General features: G+C 37.3%; 1 protein-coding gene across 3 annotated transcripts in view; it reads left to right on the forward strand.

Annotated features, from left to right (window-relative positions):
• The window catches only part of ITPRID1 (ITPR interacting domain containing 1), a 103769-nt gene that overhangs the window by 38819 nt on the left and 41060 nt on the right, over positions 1-23890 (forward strand). For all 3 annotated transcript variants that reach the window (XM_019443741.2, XM_053897534.1, XM_019443740.2), the window contains 5 exons: positions 1211-1262; positions 4160-4246; positions 6274-6476; positions 9579-10153; positions 16297-16354. In XM_019443741.2, the coding sequence (XP_019299286.2) occupies positions 1211-1262; positions 4160-4246; positions 6274-6476; positions 9579-10153; positions 16297-16354 (975 nt within the window). The remainder of the gene's footprint in view (positions 1-1210; positions 1263-4159; positions 4247-6273; positions 6477-9578; positions 10154-16296; positions 16355-23890) is intronic.

Here is a 23890-nt window from a genome sequence, read left to right on the forward strand (position 1 = left end):
GGAAAGCACCCGGGAGAACCACCCTGAGAGGAAATGAGAAGGCTGGTAAACTTCTGGAAGCACCAGCCCAAGTTCTGAATGTTGCCCGGGCAGCCAGCAGCCACAGCATTACATCATCACTCCTGCTTACCATAACCACAACGCATCCTAAACGGGCCTCCGCCTCCCAATATCAGCTCTTCTATTCTGCTCTCAGCACCACTAACAAGGCAAATGGACCTTCCGCATCCTCTCTCTCCCATTAATTTGTTTGCTCAAAAATCTTCCCTGGTTTTCCAGGTAAACTCCTCTTTCTGCTTTTCAAATAAGTTACAGGACATTCTGCTGGCAGTGTGGTGTTTTGAAAAGCAACAATAGCAACAAATAAAAATAAGCTGTGGTATCCTGCTGGCCACGGAAAATTTATTTAATCTCTCTGAGCCTCAATTTGGCTCTCTATTAAGGAGAGATTCATAATACCTATTTCCTTGATATGTTGTAAGAATTAAAAGAGGTGCTGCATGCAACATGCTTAGCACACTGCCTCATTCATTTATTATTTAATGTTAAATAGTAACTGTTATTGCTATAATCAATAATAAAGGTAATGATAAATTCCTGGATCTGCTACTTTTGAACGTGTGATCACGGGCTCATTACTCAACTTCTGTGAGTCTGTTTCCTTATCTGAAAAATAAGGATAGGTCCTCAATTTTAAGAGTGTTGTGAGGATTAAGAGATACAAATGCATGGAAGATGGTCAACAAATGCTGGGTCCTTCATGTATTTTTTTTGCCTGTCCCCACCCTTGCTCCTCGACCTTGTGGGCCATGAGAGAGTATTCCAAAATAGCCTATGATCCCTTCTAATAGCCCTATCGCTGTGCTTTGCATTTGCTACAGACCCTCTTGGTGCATGGCAACACCTCTTTCCATCCATCAAATTTTACCCATTCTTAAAAATCCAAGATAGTATCTCCATGAAACCTTGGCCAACTACTCCATTTGCCACTGACTTCCCTCTCGACCAAGCAAGTACATTTCTTCAAGTGGTCATCACACAATTTAGCCATTCATTACATTCTGTCTTGTTCACTACAGAGATGCCTTGTACCTCATGCACATACAATCTCGGATATGGAAATCGATCCCATGTTAATTCGTCTGAGGACTAGAAAATCTCCTATGGGACAAAAGGAGATTAAGCTCATGTCCCCTTTTGTTTGTTGCAGTTTCTGTGCGTGAACAAGGGATGGTGTGCATGACCGTGACGGACTACATGAGGTAGGTGTCAGTGTCACTCTGCTCCAGTATCTGACAGCCACAGTTTTCATAAATGAAAGGGAAGTGAGGAGCTTTCTTAACAATGCCATGGATCTTGGGATTTTGTCACTGGTTTAGCCACAGCACCTGGAACACTTTCACTAGCCTTGAGAGAAATAGAGGTTCTTTAAATGTCATGAGGCAGTGAGCACAATAAATGAACAAATGCTGGCTTGGAGGGAGGATTTAATTAAAATATATGCATAAAACACATTTGACTGTAATACGAGTGTTCAGAAGGACCTGTTCATGAAATAGTCGCATCTGTATTCTCACACTGTCAATGTTAGTCATCACCATGCTATTTGCTGGGCAATAATACAGTTGACCTTTGAACAACACGGCTTTGAACTGTGTGGGTCCACCTATATGCAGACTTTTTTTTTAATTCAAGTATAATTAGCATACAGTGCTGGTTTCAGGTGTACAACATAAAGATTCAACAATTCCATACATTTCTCAGTGCTTGTCATGATAAGCGTACTGTTAATTCTATTTCCCCCATCCCAGCACCCACCTCCACTTTGGCAACCACCAATTTGTTCCCTGTATTAAAGAGTGTGTTGGGTTTTTTATTTAATTTGTCTTCATTAAATTAAATTAAATTTCTTTTAATTTTTAAAATTTTTCTTTGTTTGTGTTGTTTCTTAAATTACACACATGAATGAAATCATGTGGTATTTGTCTTTCTTTGGCTGATTTCACCATGCAGATTTTTTTAAAATACAATACAGTACTGTAAATGTGTTTTGCTTTTGATTTGCTTAATAACATTTTTTTTTTCTGTAGGCTACTTTATTGTAAGAACACAATATATTATATATAACATATAAAATATGTAATTGACTATTATCGGTAAGGCTTTCGGTGAACAGAAGGCTATAAGTAATTCTGTTTTAAGGGAGTTAAAAGTTATATGTGGAGAGGCACCTGGGTGGCTGGGTCACTTAAGTGTCCGACTCTTGATATCAGCTCAGGTCGTGATCTTACTGACATGAGATCAAACCTGAGTGTGCTGAGCATGGAGCCTGTTCTGGATTCTTTTTCTCCCCCTCTCTCTGCCCCTCCCCTATTCTCTCTCTCTCTCTCTCTCTCTCTCAAAAAACAAAGCAAAACAAACAAAAACCAAACAAACACAAAAACACAACAGAGAAATAAACGTTAAAAAAACACCAAAAGTTATTTGTGGAGTTTTGATTGTGTGGGGGGTCAGCACCCTTAACCCTCACGTTGTTCAGGGGTTAACTGTACATAAAATTTCCAATGTTAAGTAGAAAACAGTAAGATTATCTTAATATGAGAATAGAGACTAGGTCTCAAAGCAGTGCTCAACAGTGGCAGCAGCATGACCTCAGAACTTAATAGAATTGCAAATTTTCAAGCCCAATCCCAGACACTCTGAATCAGAAAATCTCAAGGTGGGGTTCAGAAATCTGTGTTTTTGCAAGCCCTTCAGGGGATTCTGAGAAATACCCTCGTGTAGGTATCCTATGCCAGTGGTATAGAAGGTGAGCTTTTTGACTTTGAGAACTCTGCTTCCATGCCTCAGCCACCCTTGCGTGTTTCAAGATAATTCCAACTAGTTGAAAACCAAATACTCAATACTGTATCCCTCTGACTCCTACCAATTCACAATTCTTCTATTTGGTCGTAGTTTTTCCTTCTTAGCAGATTATTTTTGCTGCTTATAGAGTCATAGAGCCACAAAGGACCCCAGAAATCTCTCAGACAACTTTCTCATTTTGTTGAAGAGGAAAATGAAAGCCAAGGTCAGTGACTCACTCCTGCTCTCATGGCTTGATCAGAACTGTGACTATACATGGATTCTCCTGGATCCAAGGCCAGGGCAGTTTCTGGGTGGCTTTGCTGAGCATTATAAAGGAAAGTAATGCTTACAGACCCCGAATGAAACAGAAATATGGCAGGCTTAATACAAACTGAGGTGAGGCAATAAATGAAAGGATATCTTTTGCCTCTCTCCAGGGCTTCCAGCAAGTTCAACCATCTGTTAAAATCAGGGTCTTTATTATTCAGAAACATACATGTTCTCAGCCGTAACTGCTTCTCTTGCTCTCTTCTCAGAGAAGCAATTGAACAAAGAGGCAAAGGACAAAATCTGGGCAAGGACTAAGGAAAATTCAGGATAACTTGGTCTTCCAGGGAAAGTGAGATCTACATTGTATTCTTTGATAAATTCCCATTTTGTGCCAATTGGCTGTTACAACTGAGGCTCAATGAATCAGTGGTACATCAGAACAATATAAAACTGAACTATATTATAACAGGGGCTCATTCTGTTTGGAAGTGCTTTCAAATGACTTGCAACGCAGGCCCATTTAGCTAGAGTGTCATTGGTTTTTGTGGTGGGGGAGGAGCCAGTTACTGTTGCATATGGGTGGCCACAGGAGACAGCATTTAGAGATTGTTAACCATGCACTATGGAATCCGTCACCATTATGGGAATTAATAGGGAGTCACTTCAGTAACCGCTCGCCGTACCTCTTTCATCACATAATTTTAACTTCTTTGGAAAGTTGGTGCCTAGCCGAGCTGTGTTCCTGATAGGTTCCCCAATGATTTGCCATCTGTCAAAAGTGAGACATTCTGTCACCTTTATAATGAGCACTAGCGGGCACCTAACACTTAAATTCTCACACCTTCTGTAACACAACGCTCTTGGAAACAGGAGCATCTTCTCCACTGCATGCTCTCTCTTCTCCAAAGGTGCAGCCATTAGGGATTATTAGAAATGAGGAGGAAATGCAAATGTTTGCTCTGGAAGGGAAAGATTCACAATGATCTCCCAGGGGACTATCTAAATCAACACATCTCATCATTGGTATTTTCCCCCACTGTAGATCTCTGCATCCGTTTTCAGAAACTCCCACCCTTTCTAGAGGGACCAGTTTCAACTCTTGCCATTCTACTGCAAGTATACCACAAAGGTATGTGGTTTCCAGGCACTTTTCACCCAGAGAAATCATTCTGTACAACTGTGGATTTCATGAAATTATAAATAGGCATTTGAGAAATAACCTGTTGAATGAATGGATGAGAGAATGAATAAAGGATTTCAAAACTCTGATTCACAAGAACGATGCAAAAGAGTCAAGGAGATCAAGCTAAGTATCTGCCAATGGGGAAATGGTCCAACAAACTAATGGCCCACCCATTTTATAGAATTCTATACAGTGATAAAAGGAATAGGCAGAAAGAACTATATATACTAGCTTAGAACGATCTTCAAGTCATCTTTTTGAGGGGAAAAAGTAAGATGCAGAAAGATATGCAGTAGGGTATGCTACTATTTATAGATCAAACAAGTGAAAACTATAAAGCATATATGTAATATAGAAAAATATATGGAAGTATACAGATAAATTTAGTAGGAGGGGAGTCAGGATTTGTGGGGATAATGGCCAAGGGGAAAGAAACCTTTATGTGTAATATAATGTTTTGACAATGTGAATGTATTTTATGTATTTCTTACATAATTAAATGTAAACAAGAAGAGTTAATGATATTAAAAATGTTTACTGACAAATCAATCAATCAATACATTCTGAGACATGAGATTGTGAGCCTTTAGAAGGCAGAACTATGTCTTTATTCCTTTTTGCACCTTGGGTGCCTAGCAGAGGGCCTAGAACATGACAAATGTTCAATAAATATTTGTATAAATGGGCAAGATAAATATTTGTACCATGAGGACAATATGATAACAAACCAAATCTTTCATACACAAGTTAGATTTCTCCCAAGAATTTTTTTTCTCCCTCAAAACATTTTTATTTGGGGGTGTCAAGAGATTGGTATCCTCAGTTCGTCAGTTCTTTCCAATGATTAAGATATCTGAGCTGAACCATTTAAGACCCACAGTAAGAGTTTTTGGCTTATCTTTTCTTCCTTGATCGAATCAGGAGGCAAAGCCCCAGATCTCTATGTCACATAAGAAAGTGTAAACGTGATGTTGAGTAATGTGTGGTAAGTGGGCCTGCCCAGCGAGACTACAGGTGGCTGTTGTTAAATGTGTGAATGGCTAAATACATGAATTGTAATTAACCCAATTTAAATGATGAAGTCATGAAAGTAAATCATCCAAACTATCTCAAATAAGCTCCTTGGTGTTGCATGTAAAGCAGAGGCAAACAGAAACCTGAAACAAAAGAACCAGGCAAACCTAGGGAAACCTCCTCAAAAGTTCTGCTTCCCATGTAATCCATGAGTTTTTAAAAAAAGGTCAATAGCACAGTTACCAAGGAGAAGGTCAGTGATTGGGAAGTGGTAAGTATACATAAATATAATTTCCAGAGAACTGAAGTTTATAATTTTAAGTGCCAAAGCTGAGTAAAATGATTTGAAGAAAGCACTTCTTATTTCTCACCCAAGTCACACACACACACACACACACACACACACACACACAAATACAGAATATATTTTAATCCGCTTTAGGGACTACAAATTATTATTTGTAAAGATCAGTCCTTGGAGTCTGCATTTAATGACACCCTCAGCAGATTTGTGTAGCTGAGGATGCCCTCAGACTGATTCTCGTTAAAAACATTCTTTTTTGAGTTCTGCTGTTCACAGTTTTGTTTTGTTTTTGTTTTTTCTTTCGCATCGCCATGAACTACCATTTCTTTGTGGTTATCAGTGCATCGCTTCTGGTTTCTGTCCCACAGTCTTCCTGCTGTCTCTAACTTAACATTTGCTTACTATGAAGTAGACAGATAAATAAACTCATTGGTCTTGCACAGAAAGTACAGCCAAGCAGTCCCTGAATGGGGTTGATGGACTATCCTTTGAGTAAGTATATGTGAGTTCTCATAAATGCACCATCTATTTGCCTATTTAGATTCCTCTTCCATTCAATTTCTAGAAGATTGGGTGTGTGAGGTGACTAGAAAAAAAAAATGGGTCTTGTTAAATGAACTGTTACTGGATAAAGATATTCATATTTTTACCACAGCATTCCTGAATGGCTGGAATTTTGGGAAAAAGATCCAGTGGAGATTCTCTTGGATCTGGGGTTTGGTGCAGATGAGCCAGACATCTGCACTCAAATCCCAGCCAGATTTCTGGATTGTGGCTCAGCAGCCAGAGGAATCAACAACCAGGTTTTTCTTGAAGCTCAGAAGCAGCGAATGGACATTGAGAACCCGGACTTGTATGGTAAGTGGGGACTGCGTGGTTACTGAATCTCAGCAATGGGGGTGGTGGCCAGGTGAGCCACAGTATTAGGAGAGACCATATGGGATGTATGTGTAGTGACAGTCACCCCTGTGTTGCAGTGGCTTAGAGCAGAAACGTTTACATGTTGATCACTCTATACTACGCGTCTGCTGTGGCTTCATGTGCATGTTTGGGGGAAGATCTGTTGCATATGCCTTCATATGTAGTCTTGGCCCCATCACCTGGAAGTCACTGGTTGCAATGACAGAGAAAAGGTGGAAATGGAGAATCATACTTGACTCTTACCTCTTTCTGCTCAGAATTTACTCACTGATTTCATTGTCCAAAATCAGTTACATGGCCACACTTAACTCCAAAGGGGTGAGAATGTGCAGTCCTACCATATGTCCAGAAGAAAAAATGCAATACCAGTGGAAAGCACTAATATATGCCATAGCCACTTACGGGGGACGCAGAGAAACCACGAAGCTTATCACAAGTCGCAAGGTGAAACCTTAATTTCCTCATCTATAAGGCTTAGAATGTTACTTATTCTACCATGAGCCGTGAGTGGTAGGTATTAAGCTGTCAGATATCCAGATTTGAGGATTAACTATACCTAAACCTCTTAGTTATCATACATGCTGCTATTTTTCCCCAGCTGGTGGTCAATGGAATTTTCTCTAGGATGTTACTAGGACGCTCTTGGAATGTGTGCTCAAATAATTTGGGGGAAAGATGCCTTGCAGTTAAACAGGTTTATTTACTTCAGGATTTGTTTAGTATGTTGAAGTGCACTCTCAGTCTCCCAGAGAGGATGCAGTGCAGATTTTTCAAAATCATTTAAATATCAAACCCCTCTTGGAGGAGCGTTGAAGAACATCTCCTCCATGGGATAGAGTTTGCAGAATTCTAGACTGGAGAAAATGCCAAAATGCTGTTTCTGAAATAAGTTCTTTAAATAAATTCATGAAAGTCAAGTGAGATAAAGTGGTTTTCTCAAACAAATATCTTAGATTTTTCATTTTAGTCTCTGTTTCCCCCATTTTCATGTGGGTAAAATGGGTCTCAAAATTTCAACAATGCAGTTTTTTAAAAAGAGGATGTATCCCCGAAGATGTTGTTAGGAGATGTTTCTTTACATTTTGGAAGAAATTAGTATCATTCTTTGCTGTCTCCTTCTCCAAGCCGCAGGGAGATGCAAGTTCTTTGATCAATTCTTTATTTGGAGACAATAACTCTTATCAGTATTTGAGGAGTGTTTGACTTGAGCTGTAAAGTAAACATTTTATAGATGAAATTGACACACAGATTATAAAAGACCCGGGAGCTGGCCCCTGCTCCTGTGATTGTGCCCACTCATTTCCACCACTCAAAACTGTGCTAATAACACACTGTAGCCATTCTCACTCAACACTTACCACTTTTGATTCAAGAAAGCCGAGAAGGTTGAATGTAAAATAAGCAATAATAAAATTAGTTGGTTGGTCCAAAAACAGAAGGGAAAAGTATGTCTTATTCAACATCAATAAAAAAAGGCTCAAACGTGAAGGGATGAGAATCAATTGGTTCATTGTTCAATCTACCAAAGGCAAAACAAACAAACAAACCACAAAACACCCACTCACCCAACACCGTAAGACTGTTCTCTGAATTGACTTATCCAGTTAAATGGATAGATTCCTAGTCTAAGTATAAAAATCTGCTATAGGATGGATGGATGACAATCATAAAAATAGAATTATGATTCAGTCATACCCTTGGGCTCACAAAGAAAGATTTTGTTTCAGTTAAAGCTGAATTTAGAGGAAAAATGTAATCAGAATGCTTCTGAAAATATCCAGAACCCAAGAGTTCCTTTAGATATTGAAAGAATATCATAATCCTCTACGAAAAGCCCATCACATTTTTTAAAGTAGAAGGATCAGTAGTCAATGTCTTTGCCTTTCAAGCAGAGGGAGCAGGTAGATGCAAGGATGTGCTCATGGAAGAGTGGGTAGTCCTGAGGGTGCAAGCAACAGAACAGAGGATAGTATCCTTACTCACCAACGTGGCCTTTGACCTTTGCTGAGCTATGCAACCCTGCATGTTATCACTGGGGTTGAGAAAAGGTTGTGTAATAAAAACAAAATGTTCTGTTTCCATCTTTTTGGTTTTATGATCTGGAGATACCAAAACTGTTCTTCACCATTTTCTTTCAAAGTGACAATGTGTCCCCAAACCTATCCACACTAGGTCTCTTCCATATGCTAATTAAGTCAATAATTGCACATTGCCTACATGCACCACCCAGAAGGACTTACAAGTTGAGGAGCTGGTTCATTTGAAAAGACAAATGGATTTTCACATTAATGACTATCTTCCCTCGGACAACTGAGGACGATAAATTGCCTTCTAGAGTCTTACATATTTATAACTCTAACTACTGTATAGCATTGTGCTTTCACAACAGATGTGAGAGATACGTAAGATGGGTATTATTACACTCATTCTCCTGATGAAGAAACTGTTTACTATGTGCTTGGCACAGACTAAGCACCATATTTCTATTAATTCATCTACTCTGACATCGCACACCCAATGATTGGTTGAACTGGGATTTGGATCCAGGCCTTCTGAATCCATATTCCATGATCTTTGCACACTGTAGGTGACAGGACAGGTGGGGATGATGGAGGTGATGATTATGGTATCTGCCACCTAAAGCTACGGAAGAATACTCAAGTTCACCTCACATGAAAGAGCTAGCTTCACTCTTTAACCTTTAGTTTAATATACAATATTAAGATTGATCCTTGCCTATAGTTTTTATGGATTTACACATAAAAACTACAGGCATATATGAGTGTATATAGCTATGCATATTTAACTAAATATAAAAGCTATTAGCTTTCCCCAAGACACAGTGGCATCTTCTTATGTTGAGGAATCACCACCATAATAACCAGTGGCACATAGTGAGAAAAACTTAAGTTTCAAGAGTTTAAGTCCTTCCCATCTTGAAAATCACATGTGTTACCAGCCTGTTTAGTTTTTACTACATTCATGCAGCTTCATTGAAAAGACCCAGTCTAAAAATTGTGTGTTTCTTGTATCGTTCAGGTCGTTTCCGACAACTAGAGATCCTGGACCATGTAGCCAATGCCTTCTCATCTTTGCTGAATGATGTTAACATCCTGCAGAATAAAGCTGAAGAGAAATATGGAGGGGGAAATGTGCAAGGAACCTCAGTGAGTGAGGCCCAAGAACATCGAAGAAGAACGGGTGGACTTTTTAGGAGAGCTTCAAAGCAGAGTATTGCTAAGGACTGCAGCTCAGAAGTGTCAGAGTCATTGAAGATAAGGGGCAAATTTTCCATTGCCTCTGCAAAATCGGGAGAATATGGAGCAGAATTAGCAGCTGTGACAAACAACCATGACCAAAGTCATTTGTGTCCTTCAGCAGAACACTCGTCTCTCCAAGCCTGTGATGACTTGGTACCTTGTCATTCTCCCCAAGCTCTTCTGAGCAAGCAGTGGCCTCACCCATCCACGCTGGCCAAGAGGGCTCCTCCTTCCTATATGTCTGAGTGGTCAGTCAAGGACAGAACTCAGAAGGTGAACTCGATCCAAGCTAACAAGCTCAAGAGCTTCTCTCGTCTTGCAGGCAAAGTACCAGACTCCTTCGAAATGGAAGAGGTCAGTGTTGTACCTACACACTCAACTTCTAAGGGAAGTAACCATTCCCAAGGCATCTTCTGCTTTCCACCCTCAGTTAACCCCTTCACCTTTCTAAAAAATATTTTTTTAACGTTTATTTATTTTTGAGACAGAGAGAGACACAGCATGAATGGGGGAGGGGCAGAGAGAGAGGGAAACACAGAATCGGAAGCAGGCTCCAGGCTCTGAGCCATCAGCCCAGAGCCCGACGCGGGGCTCGAACTCGCGGACCGCGAGATCGTGACCTGAGCTGAAGTCGGACGCTTAACTGACTGAGCCACCCAGGCGCCCCCCCCTTCACCTTTCAACCCCTCAGCTTTATATCTTATTGTTCCAAATTCCTGTTTTTAGTCTAAAACATTTAAGGTCATTCTAGCATGCTTCCATCCACTCTAACTTTCCTTGTTTCACCAATGGTCTTTGAGAGCCAGTTCAGCTACTTCCCACTCAGTGAAACTTGCCCACACATCCACTCTGTATTCTCACAGCCTTGGCAGGGAGAGCTTGTATGGCAGAGACTGTACATGTGTTTCAATGACATCTCCCCTGCTAGTCTGTCAGCTCCTTGACCACCAGGTTTTGTCCACAAGGAGATGTATCTTGGAAATATGTCCCCCGTGACGCCTAATGCAAGGCCTTGGACAAAGAAGTAGGGACCCGGGTTTGGTTTTGATTTTGCAGGACTAGTATTTTATTTGTTTGTTTGCTTTGGAGTTTATCGATATTCACATAACTCGACCTCCATTTCATACATATTTATTCACAACTCTGTCTACCAAGAACTTTTAGGACCAACCTCATTCCTATGCCACTACACCTTTCTGGGGCTGGCCCCCCTTCTTCTGGTGACCACGCAGCTGTCAGAATCAGTCTCAGTCTATGCCACCATGAGTCAACTCAGGAAAAGTATGAATGCATTTGATAGTTATCTCACTGTTGGATTCTCCCTGGACTGCACCGCAGCACAGAGCCTCTTGGCATGGGTCCTGTGGCTTGGCTGAAGTTCACACATCAGTGCCCGCTTGCTTTCATGCTTTTCACCACATCTTATGCAGGCTGATCACCCTATATTTTGTTCTTAAAACACAGGAGTGAAACATGTGATGGGGAAAAGATTATACTTTTACAGACTCTTTCCTCACTTGTTGCTTCTTCACACTGCCTATTTGGTTTCCTCCCCAAATCATTTATTTCCCATCTACCCAGGGTCAGAGCCCGGTAACTCCTCAAACTTCTCTTTCTTGACTGGGAGAAGGGCTAAGGAATGTCAGTAAACAAAAGATGTTTTGTCCTATATGTGCATGTATGTATATCTTCACATATTTCACAGTCTGCTCCTTCATCTTCCCCTTCACTCACTCATGCTAATTTTCACCCTCATTTAGATGACACCCTTACTTGCACTTCTCAGTCTTTTAAAAAAAATATATACACGTTTTCACACATTTCTCTATTCTTTAATATTATGACAAAGGAAGAGCAAAATTTTTTCCCTTTCATCATGTAAATCATCCAGAAGTGGGGCAGAATATTTATATGCAAATCCCAAGGTGGGACCACCTTTCTTAGAAGCCCTCTACAAGCCAGGCGCTCTGATAGTCTCTGGGGTGCAGAACCTGCCAGCAAGGGAACCTCAGTGCAATGGCAGGAGTGGGCACAGTAACACGCAGGGAGAGTGACAGCTCTACCGGTAAACTTTCATATCACTGTAGACATGTTTGGGACATCTAGGGAGCAGAAAGATAGGTTCCTTTTTTTTTAATGTTCATTTATTTTTGAGAGAGAGACAGAGACAGAGTGCGAGCGGGGGAGGGGCAGAGAGAGAGGGAGACACAGAATCCGAAGCAGGCTCCAGGCTCCAGGCTCCAAGCTCTCAGCACAGAGCCCGACGCAGGGCTCAAACTCACAAACTGTGAGATCATGACCTGAGCTGAAGTCGGATGCTTAACTGACTAAGCCATCCAGGCGCCCCAAGAAGATAGGTTCTTAAACAGCCAAGGGGCTGAGAGGATCAAGAAACTTGTAGGAGGTAAGACTTACCCATAACCTTAAAAGAAGAAGAGGAATTAGGTGAATATGCCTATTGGTAGCCCTCCCTATCCCACAAAGATATGAAAATTGCCTCAAAATATGTAGCTGTTGATGATCCTAATATCTATGTATATATGTTTATGTGTATACATGTCTTATGTCAAAAATTATTTCAAGAACCTTAAAATATTAGTCTGAATGTAAACCAATAGCCTGCAAATATATAAAAATTATAAATGGAGAGGGGCATCTGGGTGGCTCAGTCGCTTAAACGTCCAACTTCAGCTCAGGTCATGATCTCACGGTTTGTGAGTTCAAGCCCCACATCAGGCTCTGTGCTGACAGCTCAGAGCCTGGAGCCTGCTTCTGATTCTGTGTCTCCCTCTCTCTCTGCCCCTTCCCTGCTCATGCTCTGTCTCTCTGTTTCTCAACAATAAATAAATGTTAAAAAAAATTTTTTTAATTATAAATGGAGGAAAAAAGGAGACCTTTGATCTAGTGCCCTGATTTGAAGATAAACTGAGGTAGCACTAAGAAAAATTTTCTTTTATTTCAATCTTGCAAAGATTACTTAATCACCAGAGTACTACTTACAGTAATATAAAGAATATCAAGAAAATCTGCAGTCCATTTGTCATCTGCTATATTACTTAGGATCCAAACAAGAAATTTCACCATCCCCAGCCTGTTGGGATGCCTCACAGACTCTACTGTCCCTTTACAAAGTTTTTTATGCTTCAAGCTTGATTGACTTAGAGGAAAATAAGGTCCATTGGACACCATCTATATGTGAGAGGACAGGGAGAGATAATATTACATTCAGGATAAAAAAGATTCAGAACAGAGTGTCAGTTCTTACATGGTACACTTTCAAATATTCTTAAATAGCAATTATTCAAGGCAAAGCTCTCTGGTGGTATGTATGGAGGTGGGAAGACACTCAGGCCCCAAAATAAAATAATACAAGTTCATATGTTTTGTGTGTTTGTTTTTATTTTTTTAATGTTTATCTTTGAGAGAGAGAGAGAGAGAGAGAGAAAGAGACAGAGCATGAGTGGGGAGGGGCAGAGAGAGACAGACACAGGATCCGAAGCAGGCTCCAGGCTCTGAGCTGTCAGCAAAGAGCCTGAGGTGGGGCTTGAACGCATGAACCATGAGATCATGACTTGAGCTGACGTCGTTCCCTTAACCAACTGGGCCACCCAGGCGCCCCTGTTTCTTTGTTTTTTTAATAAATTTATTTTTATTTTATTTTTTTAAGGATGTTTATTTATTTTGAGAGAGACAGAGAACAAGTGTAAGTGGGAGAGGGGCAGAGAGAGAGGTAAGACAGAATCCCAATCAGGCTCCTCACTGTGAGTGTGAAAGGCCAATCCCATGAACCATGAGATCATAATCTGAGCTGAAAGCAAGAGTCAGACACTCAACCAACTGAGCCACCCAAGTACCCCAAGCTCATATGTTTTTAGGCACATACTAGGGACTCAATAAATGTTTGTGAATGATTAAGTTAACATCAAAAATATTTGATAATATTAATTTAGTCTGGGTGGCATCCGTAGAAAAACAGAATACTCTCTTGAACTTTATAACCAACTTTGTCCCTGGTCTTTCTTTAATATTTGCCCAGGTTTGTGTGTGTGACAGGCTATATGTGTATCCAAGGCATAGAGCCCCCAAAATGATATAAAGGAAATTCACTACTTGAATTTTGTTTTTCTAAAACGTATACCTAAAATATTATGTCCTCATCACAGTCTGGGAGAAAAATATTTGTTTCACTCAATACCAATGGATGAGTAAATGAAGCTTGGGTACGTTGCATCTTAAACAGGAACTAATGCCAGATTTAATAGTCATTTTTTAATGGCAAATTTAAGAATCCAATTATAAGAAATGAAAAATATGTGTGAAATTGGCAGATTTTCATGGCATTTAAAACATGAGCCAATATACTTAAATATCTAGCTATCATAATTTCAACTGTGATTGGCCAAAATTACCTCCTGATCAATCTATGATGCTCCCCTAAAGTCCTACTTACAGGCTGAATTTGACAATATTTGGCTCACTTTTCAAAACTATGATTCCAAGAAAATTGTGCATCGACTTCTTTAGTGCAGAAATCAACATATTTTTTGTTTAATTTTACTTAGTAAAACTGAGTCTGTTCCTTTCTTTTTAAATTCCCAAACATATTAAGAGAATTTAATCCTAATGAAGCATCTGCAATTGTAAAGTCAAGGTAGGATGCTTCTTTATAGCCACTATAAAACATGTTTAGTCTTCCTCTCGCTTCCATACAGAGATCTCGCTCCTAGAACTAAATGTAAGAAACATTGACCCTATCATTAAACAATGCCAAATGGCATCCTGAGTAGGTGGAAAATGTTTCCAAAGTTTATAACTGTTCCTTTATTTTTAATTAAAAAAATTATTAATAAGTTTGGCTCAGGGGAAACAACCCAGGAATACACCTGGTTTCCGTTTTAAATTGTTGAGATTTTGTTGTCTGGGGTTGTTTTTCCCTAGATGACCATGTACTTTACATCACACAAAGTGGACTTTCCTCCATGATAATAATCTCAGCAGAAGAGTTTTCTTATTATACTTGAAAATGTCCACGGTACATGTATACAGTATACAGACAAGGTGCACGCTGGTTTGAGTTACAAAACCAATAAAAGTAATGTTAAGAAATATGTCTAATGAACCATAAGTATAAAATAACTTTAAAGAAAACAGATGAAGGATTAAAAAGAGGGAATAAATAGTTCTTCTTACACTGCTAAGCTGTAACCTCATGGTCTTCTCTTTATTCCTGAGTTTATGGCCCTTTCTGGCCACTTGTGCTGGAATGTTTAAATGTCCTTTGATTCAGTTTTCACTATTCAGATATGAACCTAAATGGATAATATGACATGTAGAATAAGATTTATATATAAGGATATTCATCTCACCATTACTTTTATTTGCAAAATTTAGAAAACATTCCAACATTAGGAGAATCATTAAGTAAATTAATGTACCTTCAAAATATGGCCTATTGTAGTCATGAAAAATGGTGTTTTCAAAGGAATTTCACAACGTGGGGAAAGAAGCTCTCCTTCTAAGTTTTGAGTGAAAATTTTTGATTACACAATGATGTCCAAAAACATATTAAAAGGGAAACCTGCAAAAATGAACTCTAAAATATCAACAGGAACTGTTTTCTTACCTTCTTTAACTTTTTTTATTCATCAAGTTTCTGTAGTACTTTATCTTATTACTTTTCAAGAAATTTTTTTTTTTTTTTTTTTTGAGAGAGAGAGAGAGAGAAAGCGCACAGGAGCAGGGAGGAGCAGAGGCAGAGGGAGAGAGAGAATTTCAAGCAGGCTCCATGCCAGGCATGGAGCCCAGTTCAGGTGTCATCTCATAAAACCCTGAGATCATGACCTGAGCTGAAATCAAGAGCCAGATGTTTAATGGACTGAGTCACCCAGGCACCCTTAAAAGAAATATTTATTATTTTGTTTTACCCATAATTTTATTCTCAGTAGAGTAGTATTTATTAATTTCTGAAAATAACTTTAATGATAAATTCTGCTCTATCAATTTGGAAAACAAATTTTCTTTGAGCTATCTAAGCTCTGTATAGCAACTGAGTTGTGAATTTTCTGAATTGCTTTCCATAAATTTACCAAGTCATAAATAAATCCCTCAGAGAAATAAAATTAAATGTAGGAAATAACTCTCATTCTCCAAGTATATTTAAAGCTCTTTAGGAGCAAAAAAAAAAAATCTAGAATAATATTATTATTATTATTTCAGTCTCACTCAAATGCCGCATCTTCCAGACAGGGTCTCTATTCCTCCCACCTGGAAGTGATTCCCCCATTTCCCTCTCCTGATCTTTAGTTCTTTGAATCTTTATCCCGAGTGCTTGTACCATGCCACCTGCCTGCCCCCCAGTGTAAGCTCTTTGAGTTTAGAAATCATGGTTAATCCTCTTAGCGGTAGCCAGTAGGCACTCATTATATGTTGATTAAATAAATAAAGTGAATTCGTTATGAAAACATTTCTAATGAGATTGATGTATTTTGGTGTCTCAGGTCCAGAGCTTTGAGGAAGAGACGGGTAATCCTCTTGACATGACTTCAGAAATTGCAGGTAAGAATTTCTCCAGGTGTCCAATTTCATCGATGGTCTTTCAGAGAGAAACTGTAAATAACTAGCACTCAACTTTCTCAATATGTAGAACTTAAATTATCTTCAGGAGATATCATAGCCACCACTACGGCCATTTACTACCACCACTATTTCCACCTACTACTATTAAAGGCATACGAGCGATGCCAATGTGCATGCAAATTTCAAAAGACTTACTGCAGAAACGTTCAACGTCCCTGGGGCTGATGCAACATGTGGTTTGTCCAACATTAACTCAGTGTGATTTAATCAGGAGTGGAATGGATTCCACAAAGGACTGGGACTAACTGAATGAGTCATTTCTTACTCCTACTGACAACTGCTTGATGTTAAAAGTCACATCATTTTACCGGGCCTCAGACAAGTGGAGGTAATTTTTAAGTTCTCTGCGAGCACTTACATTCTAAATTAAGTGATTGTAGGACCTTCATATTAAACTCTCCATGGAAACAAGTTGCCTAGATGTAATGTTCCAAATAATCTCTCAGAATCATGTTACATAATCCTAGACAGCAGAGAAGGAGGGCTTTCTCTATACCTCATCCTTCTGCTCCCATTCAGCCATCATTGTGATTCAGCATTTCCATGATCCTATAACAGAGCTAAAAGTAGACAGGGATTAGTGAAGCAAAATAAAGCAGATGAAGCTACTGCATTTCCTGGAAGAAAATATGCAAATTTTTAATTTAATTTAGTGTGGTGTCAAACACATCTTTTTCATTACAAACTGTATGTATGGGCCTCATTTTGCTAAATGCTGTTTAGAAATTATGCATTAGTAATTATAGGGTCCTGCTGATTACATAAATTGTTATCCTGCTCTTCGAAGTAATTACCACATAACCTGCATTGAGGTTTATAAGACAAAAATAAGCATCTGTTTTTCATCTAATTGAATGCTTCTCAGTGAAGCTGGAGGTCCCCGTGCCAATAGGAACTGCCTTCCTTGACATTCAATTAAGAGGTCTACTGATATCATGTAAGTCACCCCAATCATTCCAAAAAATGATTTAGGACGTTAGGCAAAAGCACCAATCTCCATTTCATTTCAAGAAAGCAAAATGAGATGGGGGAAGGTTAGCCTAATGAAGAAAATCTGAATTAAAGTAAAGCAAATGTAATTTATTACTTTCAAAAACATTGTCGTAAACCCAGGAAAAAATAGAACTGAGAAAAAAATAAGTAAAACTAGTTCTATTTCTATTAATAGGCAAAGGGGAAAATTATTGCTTTTATTTATATATGAATGACTGAATGAATTCATTTATGTATGAATTATATATATGGATGAATTTATATTTCTCTATATATGAATATAAATGAATGAATTTTGACTCAAAGTTAAAAAGATGACTTCATTCAAAAATGAAGGTGTGTGGACTATTTTGACCAATAGGATATGGCAGAAATGATGCTTTACTACTTGTAGAGTGTTGCCTTTAACCCACCTGGCTGCTTCCTGGCTCTTGAGATACTTGTTCTTGGAACATTCCCTATGAGAACCCAGCCCTCATGTTGTGAAAATCCCAAGCCACATGGGAGTGTCCACTCCGGTGGACAGACTTGAATGAGCCTCCATGTGAATAAGGCATCCAAGATGTCCAATCCAGTCAAACTTTCAGATGACTTCAGCTCAGATGTCATCTGACTGCCACTACGTGAGAGAATCCAAGCGACAACCATGTAGCTGAGCTGAGTCACCCCCCAGAACCATGACGGATAATAATCAACTGTGGTTCTAAGTCACAAATATTTAAAGGTTTAGTAATACCAAGTGACAGTAAAAATGTGAAACAAACACTTACCCACTGTTGGTTGTAAGTTAAAATCATAATAATTACCTGAAGTATAATCTGTCAATGTCACACAATTTTAAATGTATGCAAATATTCCAGTTCTGGGATTTGACCCATCAGTAGACTCCAATGTACACACAAGGTTTTTGATTGCAAAAATATATTTATAATAATAAACAGCTAGAGGCAGCCTGAGTGCCCCAAAGTATAAATTAGCTTTAAATAATTATGGTACATTTTTACATTAAAATCTATTCAGACAGTATTTTGGAAAATGAAGCAGATATTTTTGTGTTGATATGAAAAGGTCTCTGAGATATACAGTTGTTAAATGAGAAAAAAATATGTACAAAGGTTTTATATAGACACCTCTTTTTATTAAAAGAGTTATCTATTTCTATGAAGGGGAGAAAGTATGCACAGAATGCTTCTGGAAGAATATCTCAGGAACTGCTAATGGAAGTACCTTAACAGAAGGAAAACTAACATGTTTTAAATTAATTGGCATCTTTTAATTTTCTTTTGTTACCATGTGCATATGTTATTTTCATAACACTACTTAGCAAAAAATTCTGGCAATACTATAGGCAATTGACACAATAAAATGGGGGATTTTGTTGTTAATTCTCTGCTCCCCATGACAACCAGTCCAAAACTTTTGTATGCTTTGTATTTTGTATTTTTTAATTTTTAAATCAAAATTATATGTTTGAAGTATGAAACATGATGTATATGCACATACATACTGAAATGATTACAGTAGTGAAACGACTTAGCATATCATCTCTTCACAGTTTCCATTTTATAAGTGTGATAAGTGCACCTGAAATCTACTCTCTTAGCAAATTTTCAATATTCAATATAATATTATTGACTATAGTCACCATGGTTCTTAGATCTCTAGACTTATCCTTACTTAACTGTAGCTTTGTACCCTTTGAACAACATCTCTTCCAAAATTGGGAAACATTTTAATATTCCTCTCAGTCTTTTACTGATCAAGCATGACATAATAGAAGATGGTAGAAAATACATTAATATTATAATTGATAATATGAGCATAATAGAAAAATATTGAAATAAGTATTCTTTATCATTGTTCTTGATATACTTTGTTAGAAGGGCTAATAATTTGTAAATGCAAAGATTATTTCATTGATTTGCTACACGTGCACACATTATGTAAGAGCTACCTTGCCATGGATAAATGCAGTAATATGTGAATTCAATAATAAAAATATAAGCAATACTTCCTCCTCCCAACAAACAAAACAAAATACTAAATCTAGGACTTGTGGACTGAGTTCTCCATCTTTAAACAAGTGCAGAAGATGCTCATGTAAAACTATAAGTTCAGATCATTTAAGTAATAATGATGAATATTTCATATAAAATTGAAGAATTGGAACAGAAGCAGTAATCTGAGGCAAATTCATAGCTTTAATCGCTTTCATTATCAAATAAGTAACAACTAAAATGAATTATTTGCCTCAAGAAGCCATCATAAAAAAACATATTTGGAAGTTAGAGATTATTGAACTAGAAATTAATAGTGGAGAAAGCAGAAACAAGTTATTTGACAAGTAAAATCAAAGCATTAGCTTTTTTGTGGGCAAAGCTGTCAAGCAATAAAAAGAGAGAAATGCATACAAACAAAACCAGATAATCAAAATAAAATTAGAGAAAAGACAGAACCACTGATATAGAAGTTATACCATGTGAAAAACTGATGCTAAAATTATAAAGGAACACAAATACAAGTGGTATAATTAAAAACAGGGATAATTAACATGGATATTTCAGAAAATATATGTATGTAAAACCTTGGTTTGCCAGCATAATTCATTCCAGAAACATGCTTGCTATTCAAAACACTTGTATATCAAAGCAAACTTCGAGAACCATTGGCTCAGTTGTGATCACGTGACATTCGATGTCATGTACTACTCCTATTGCAAGACGTTGCTCATTTATCAAGGTAAAATTTATTTGAAATGTTTGCTTGTCTTGCAGAACACTTGCAGAACAAGTTACTTGTAATCCAAGGTTTTACTGTATTTATATTTCCACATTTTATATAATTTTATATTTATGTTGCCATATTTAAATATACATATCTATTGTAAACCTAAAATATTAACAAAATAACATAGCAGAACTCCTAAGTAAACTAATACCAGAGAGGGATAAACCAACAAAAATTAAGTTTATCAAAAGCAACCTGTAAGAACTGCAATGCGCAACAGCAACACCAAACCAAAAGTGTTACATGAGTAGACTCTTCCAGTTTTTCAAGAGATAATTGCTCTTCTGTATAAATTTTCCAGGTAATGTAAACATTTGTAAATCTTTCCAATTCCTCTTAGATTAAAAAAATACAACAACACTTGGTTTCAAAATTGACTAAATTGGCTCATAAAATTGATGAATTTTACTTATGAATACAGATGTAACAATTTTCTTTTTTTTTTTTAATGTTTCTTTTATTTTTGAGAGAGACAGAGTGAGAGTGGGGGAGGAGCAGAGGAAGAGGGAGACACAGAATCTGAAGCAGGTTCCAGGCTCTGAGCTGTCAGCACAGAGCCCGACGCAGGGCGCAAACTCACCAACTGTGAGATCATGACCTGAGCCAAAGTCAGATGCTTAACCAACTGAGCCCCCCAGGCACTCCTAAACATTTTCAATAAAGAAATGATGATTTAAATGTAGTAAAGCACCAGAAATATTCTAATCCTTGAAAACTAACTTTTATTCCAAGATTTCAATGTTTCAACAATTGAAAAACTAAAATAATTTATCAACTATTATGATAAATTATGAAAGGAAATAAATGATATGATCAACTTGATGGATTATGAGAAAGATGTGTGTGCTTATAAAATATTTCACTCTTCACCAACAGGACTCTCAGATGAATGAAATTTCAGATGGATAATTAAATATAAAAAAATGGCACCCAAATTATAAAAGGGCTAATAGTATAAATGTAGATGAATTTTATATAAATTTGGAACAGAAACCTATTTTTAAAGCTTGATTAAAGTGCAATGGCTAATTGAATTAATCAATTTTTCATGACTTTTCTCAAGTTGATTTATTTTGAGAGAAACAAAGACAGCACAAATGGGGGAAGGGCAGAGAGAGAGGGAGAGAGAGAATCCCAAGCAGTCTCTGTGCTGTCAGCACAGAGCCCAATGGACAGTTTGAACTCACAAAACCGTGAGATCATGACCTGAGCCAAAACCAAGAGATGGACACTTAACTGAGCCACGCAGGTGCCCCCAATTTTTCACTAAACATCGAATATACCTATGTATGTATGAAAAACAATCATAAAAAATTGAAATGTAAATGACAAGCTGAGAGTATACATTGTCATCATAAACAATAAGTGATTATGATTTTTGCTATACAAAGATTTCTTCCATTACAAACATTTAACAACTTAACAGTGGTGCTTTTCCATAAATTTGAGGGTGGATCAACGTTGGTAGAGTCACTTCAAGCATATTCTATCAACAGTTCAAAAAATTTAGGAATCTCAAAAGATGCAGAAAAAAGAAGACAGCAAAATGTAAACATGATTCATGATTAAAAATCAAAACAGAGAAAAATTATTTGCAAGTAGAAACAGAAGGAAATTTTCTTAATCTGAGAGGCATCTATCAAATCTTCATGCCAAATATCAATCCTAACAATGAAACCTTCAAGGAAATCCCATTCAACAAGGAACAGAACTTGCTACACTCCTTTTATTCAGCATTGAACTCAAGGTCAAAGCAGAATGACAACACCATGAAGTAAGATGTATATAAACTTAAAAACTATTCACATTCGCAGGCAAAATAACTGTCTGCATAGAAATCCCAAGAGAACTAATAGGCATATTAATAGAATAATAAGGTTTAGCAACTTTGTTGAATGTAATAGCAAAATGCAAAAATCAGTATTATCTCCAGGCATCAGCAATAACCAATTAGGAAGACATTAAAGAAAAAAAAAAAGATTTCTCTCACAATTCCAACAACAATAAATCTATAAGAGTACCTTTGAATATACCTAAATGAAGACTCAGGATATTTATTGGGAAAACTATAAAATATTACCATGTCTCTTAATGAGACCTAAATAAAAGCAAGACTATGTCATGCCCAAGAATGGGAAAGCTCAATATTATAAAGAAACCAAATATCCACCAATAATAAAATGTACAATACAATTTCAATAAAATCCTGATAGGGCTGTTATTTGCTTTGTTTTGTTTTGTTTTTGTGTGGAACCTGCAAGATGGTCCTGAAATTCCTATGTCCTAGTAAAGGACCAAGGAGAGCTAAGATAATAATGAAGATCATGGAGGAGAAGTTTATGTTCCTAGAAATCAACACTTATATCATAATTGTAATTAAGGTGTTATACCACTGTTAAATTTTTTTTTTCTTTAAAAAGATGATGGATCAGTGAAATAGGGGTCAGAAACAGACCCTTACATGTATAGAAATGCTAAGTCAGAGAAAGCATTTCAAAACCAGTGGAGAAAGGATTAACACAATTGATACAATGAATTGGTTATCCATATGAAAAAGATAGACAATTACACCCTTAGCTCGTCCCATTAACGAAGATAAATCCAAGTACAGCTAAGGTCTAACTGTGAAAAGCAAACCATTGCTACTTACAGAAGAAAATAAAGAAGGGTATACTTATGACCTCAGAGTAAGACACAATTTCTTAAACAGGACACCCAAAAGCACACTATAAAAAGAAATATGGATAATATGACTTCATTACAATTGTTAATATTGGTTCAACAAAGACAGCATAAACAAAGTTCAAAGACCAGTCACAGGTCAACTATATTACAATTGAAAAATAAACGAAGTCAGAAAGTAATAGATATCTACAACCTATGCACAGCAAAATGTTTGTTTCCAGAATTAATATATAATTTCTAAAAGTGAGCCAAAAAAAAAAAAAAAAGGCAAATGACTAAACCTAAAATGCACAGTAAATAAGTATACAATTCACAGAAAAATTAACCAATGAAGAAGAGGTGTTCCTGGGTGGCTCAGTCAGTTAACAGAGCTTGGAGCCTGCTTCCAATTCTGTGTCTCCCTCTCTCTCTGCCCCTCCCCTGCTGTCTCTCTCTCTCTCTCTCTCTCACTCAAAAATAAATGAACATTAAATTTTTTTTAAAAGAAGAAAATATGCTTTACCCTATTATAATCAGGAACAGATAAATTTAAATTATTAGATACCATTTTAGACTGACAAAAATGTTTAAATTTAATTCTACCAAGTATTGGTGACAAAGAAGAAATCTTACACAGCTGATGAGATTATAAATTGGTACAACCATTTTGCAAAGCAGTTTGGCAAAATCCAGTAAAGTTTAAGAAGCACAGACCCTTTGACTCAGCCATTCCATTCATAGGATATGGCCCGGAGAAATCATTACATGTATGCAGATGTGATGAACGTATAAAAACATTTTTTGCAACACTGAAATAGTGAAAAACTTAAAACAACCTAAGGGCAATCAAATCAATAAGAATAAGGTTAATGCTATCATAACATAATCATAGAGTAGAATAATATACCACAACGATAATAAACAAGTTAACTTATCCACATGGAAAAATACCATGAGTACAAGGTGGAAGTAAGTAAATCAGTTAGATGCATACAATATATAAAATAAATT

The sequence above is a fragment of the Panthera pardus genome, unplaced genomic scaffold (assembly GCF_024362965.1).
Source record: "Panthera pardus isolate Hobbes unplaced genomic scaffold, ASM2436296v1 HiC_scaffold_8, whole genome shotgun sequence".
Taxonomy (NCBI): Eukaryota; Metazoa; Chordata; class Mammalia; order Carnivora; family Felidae; genus Panthera; species Panthera pardus.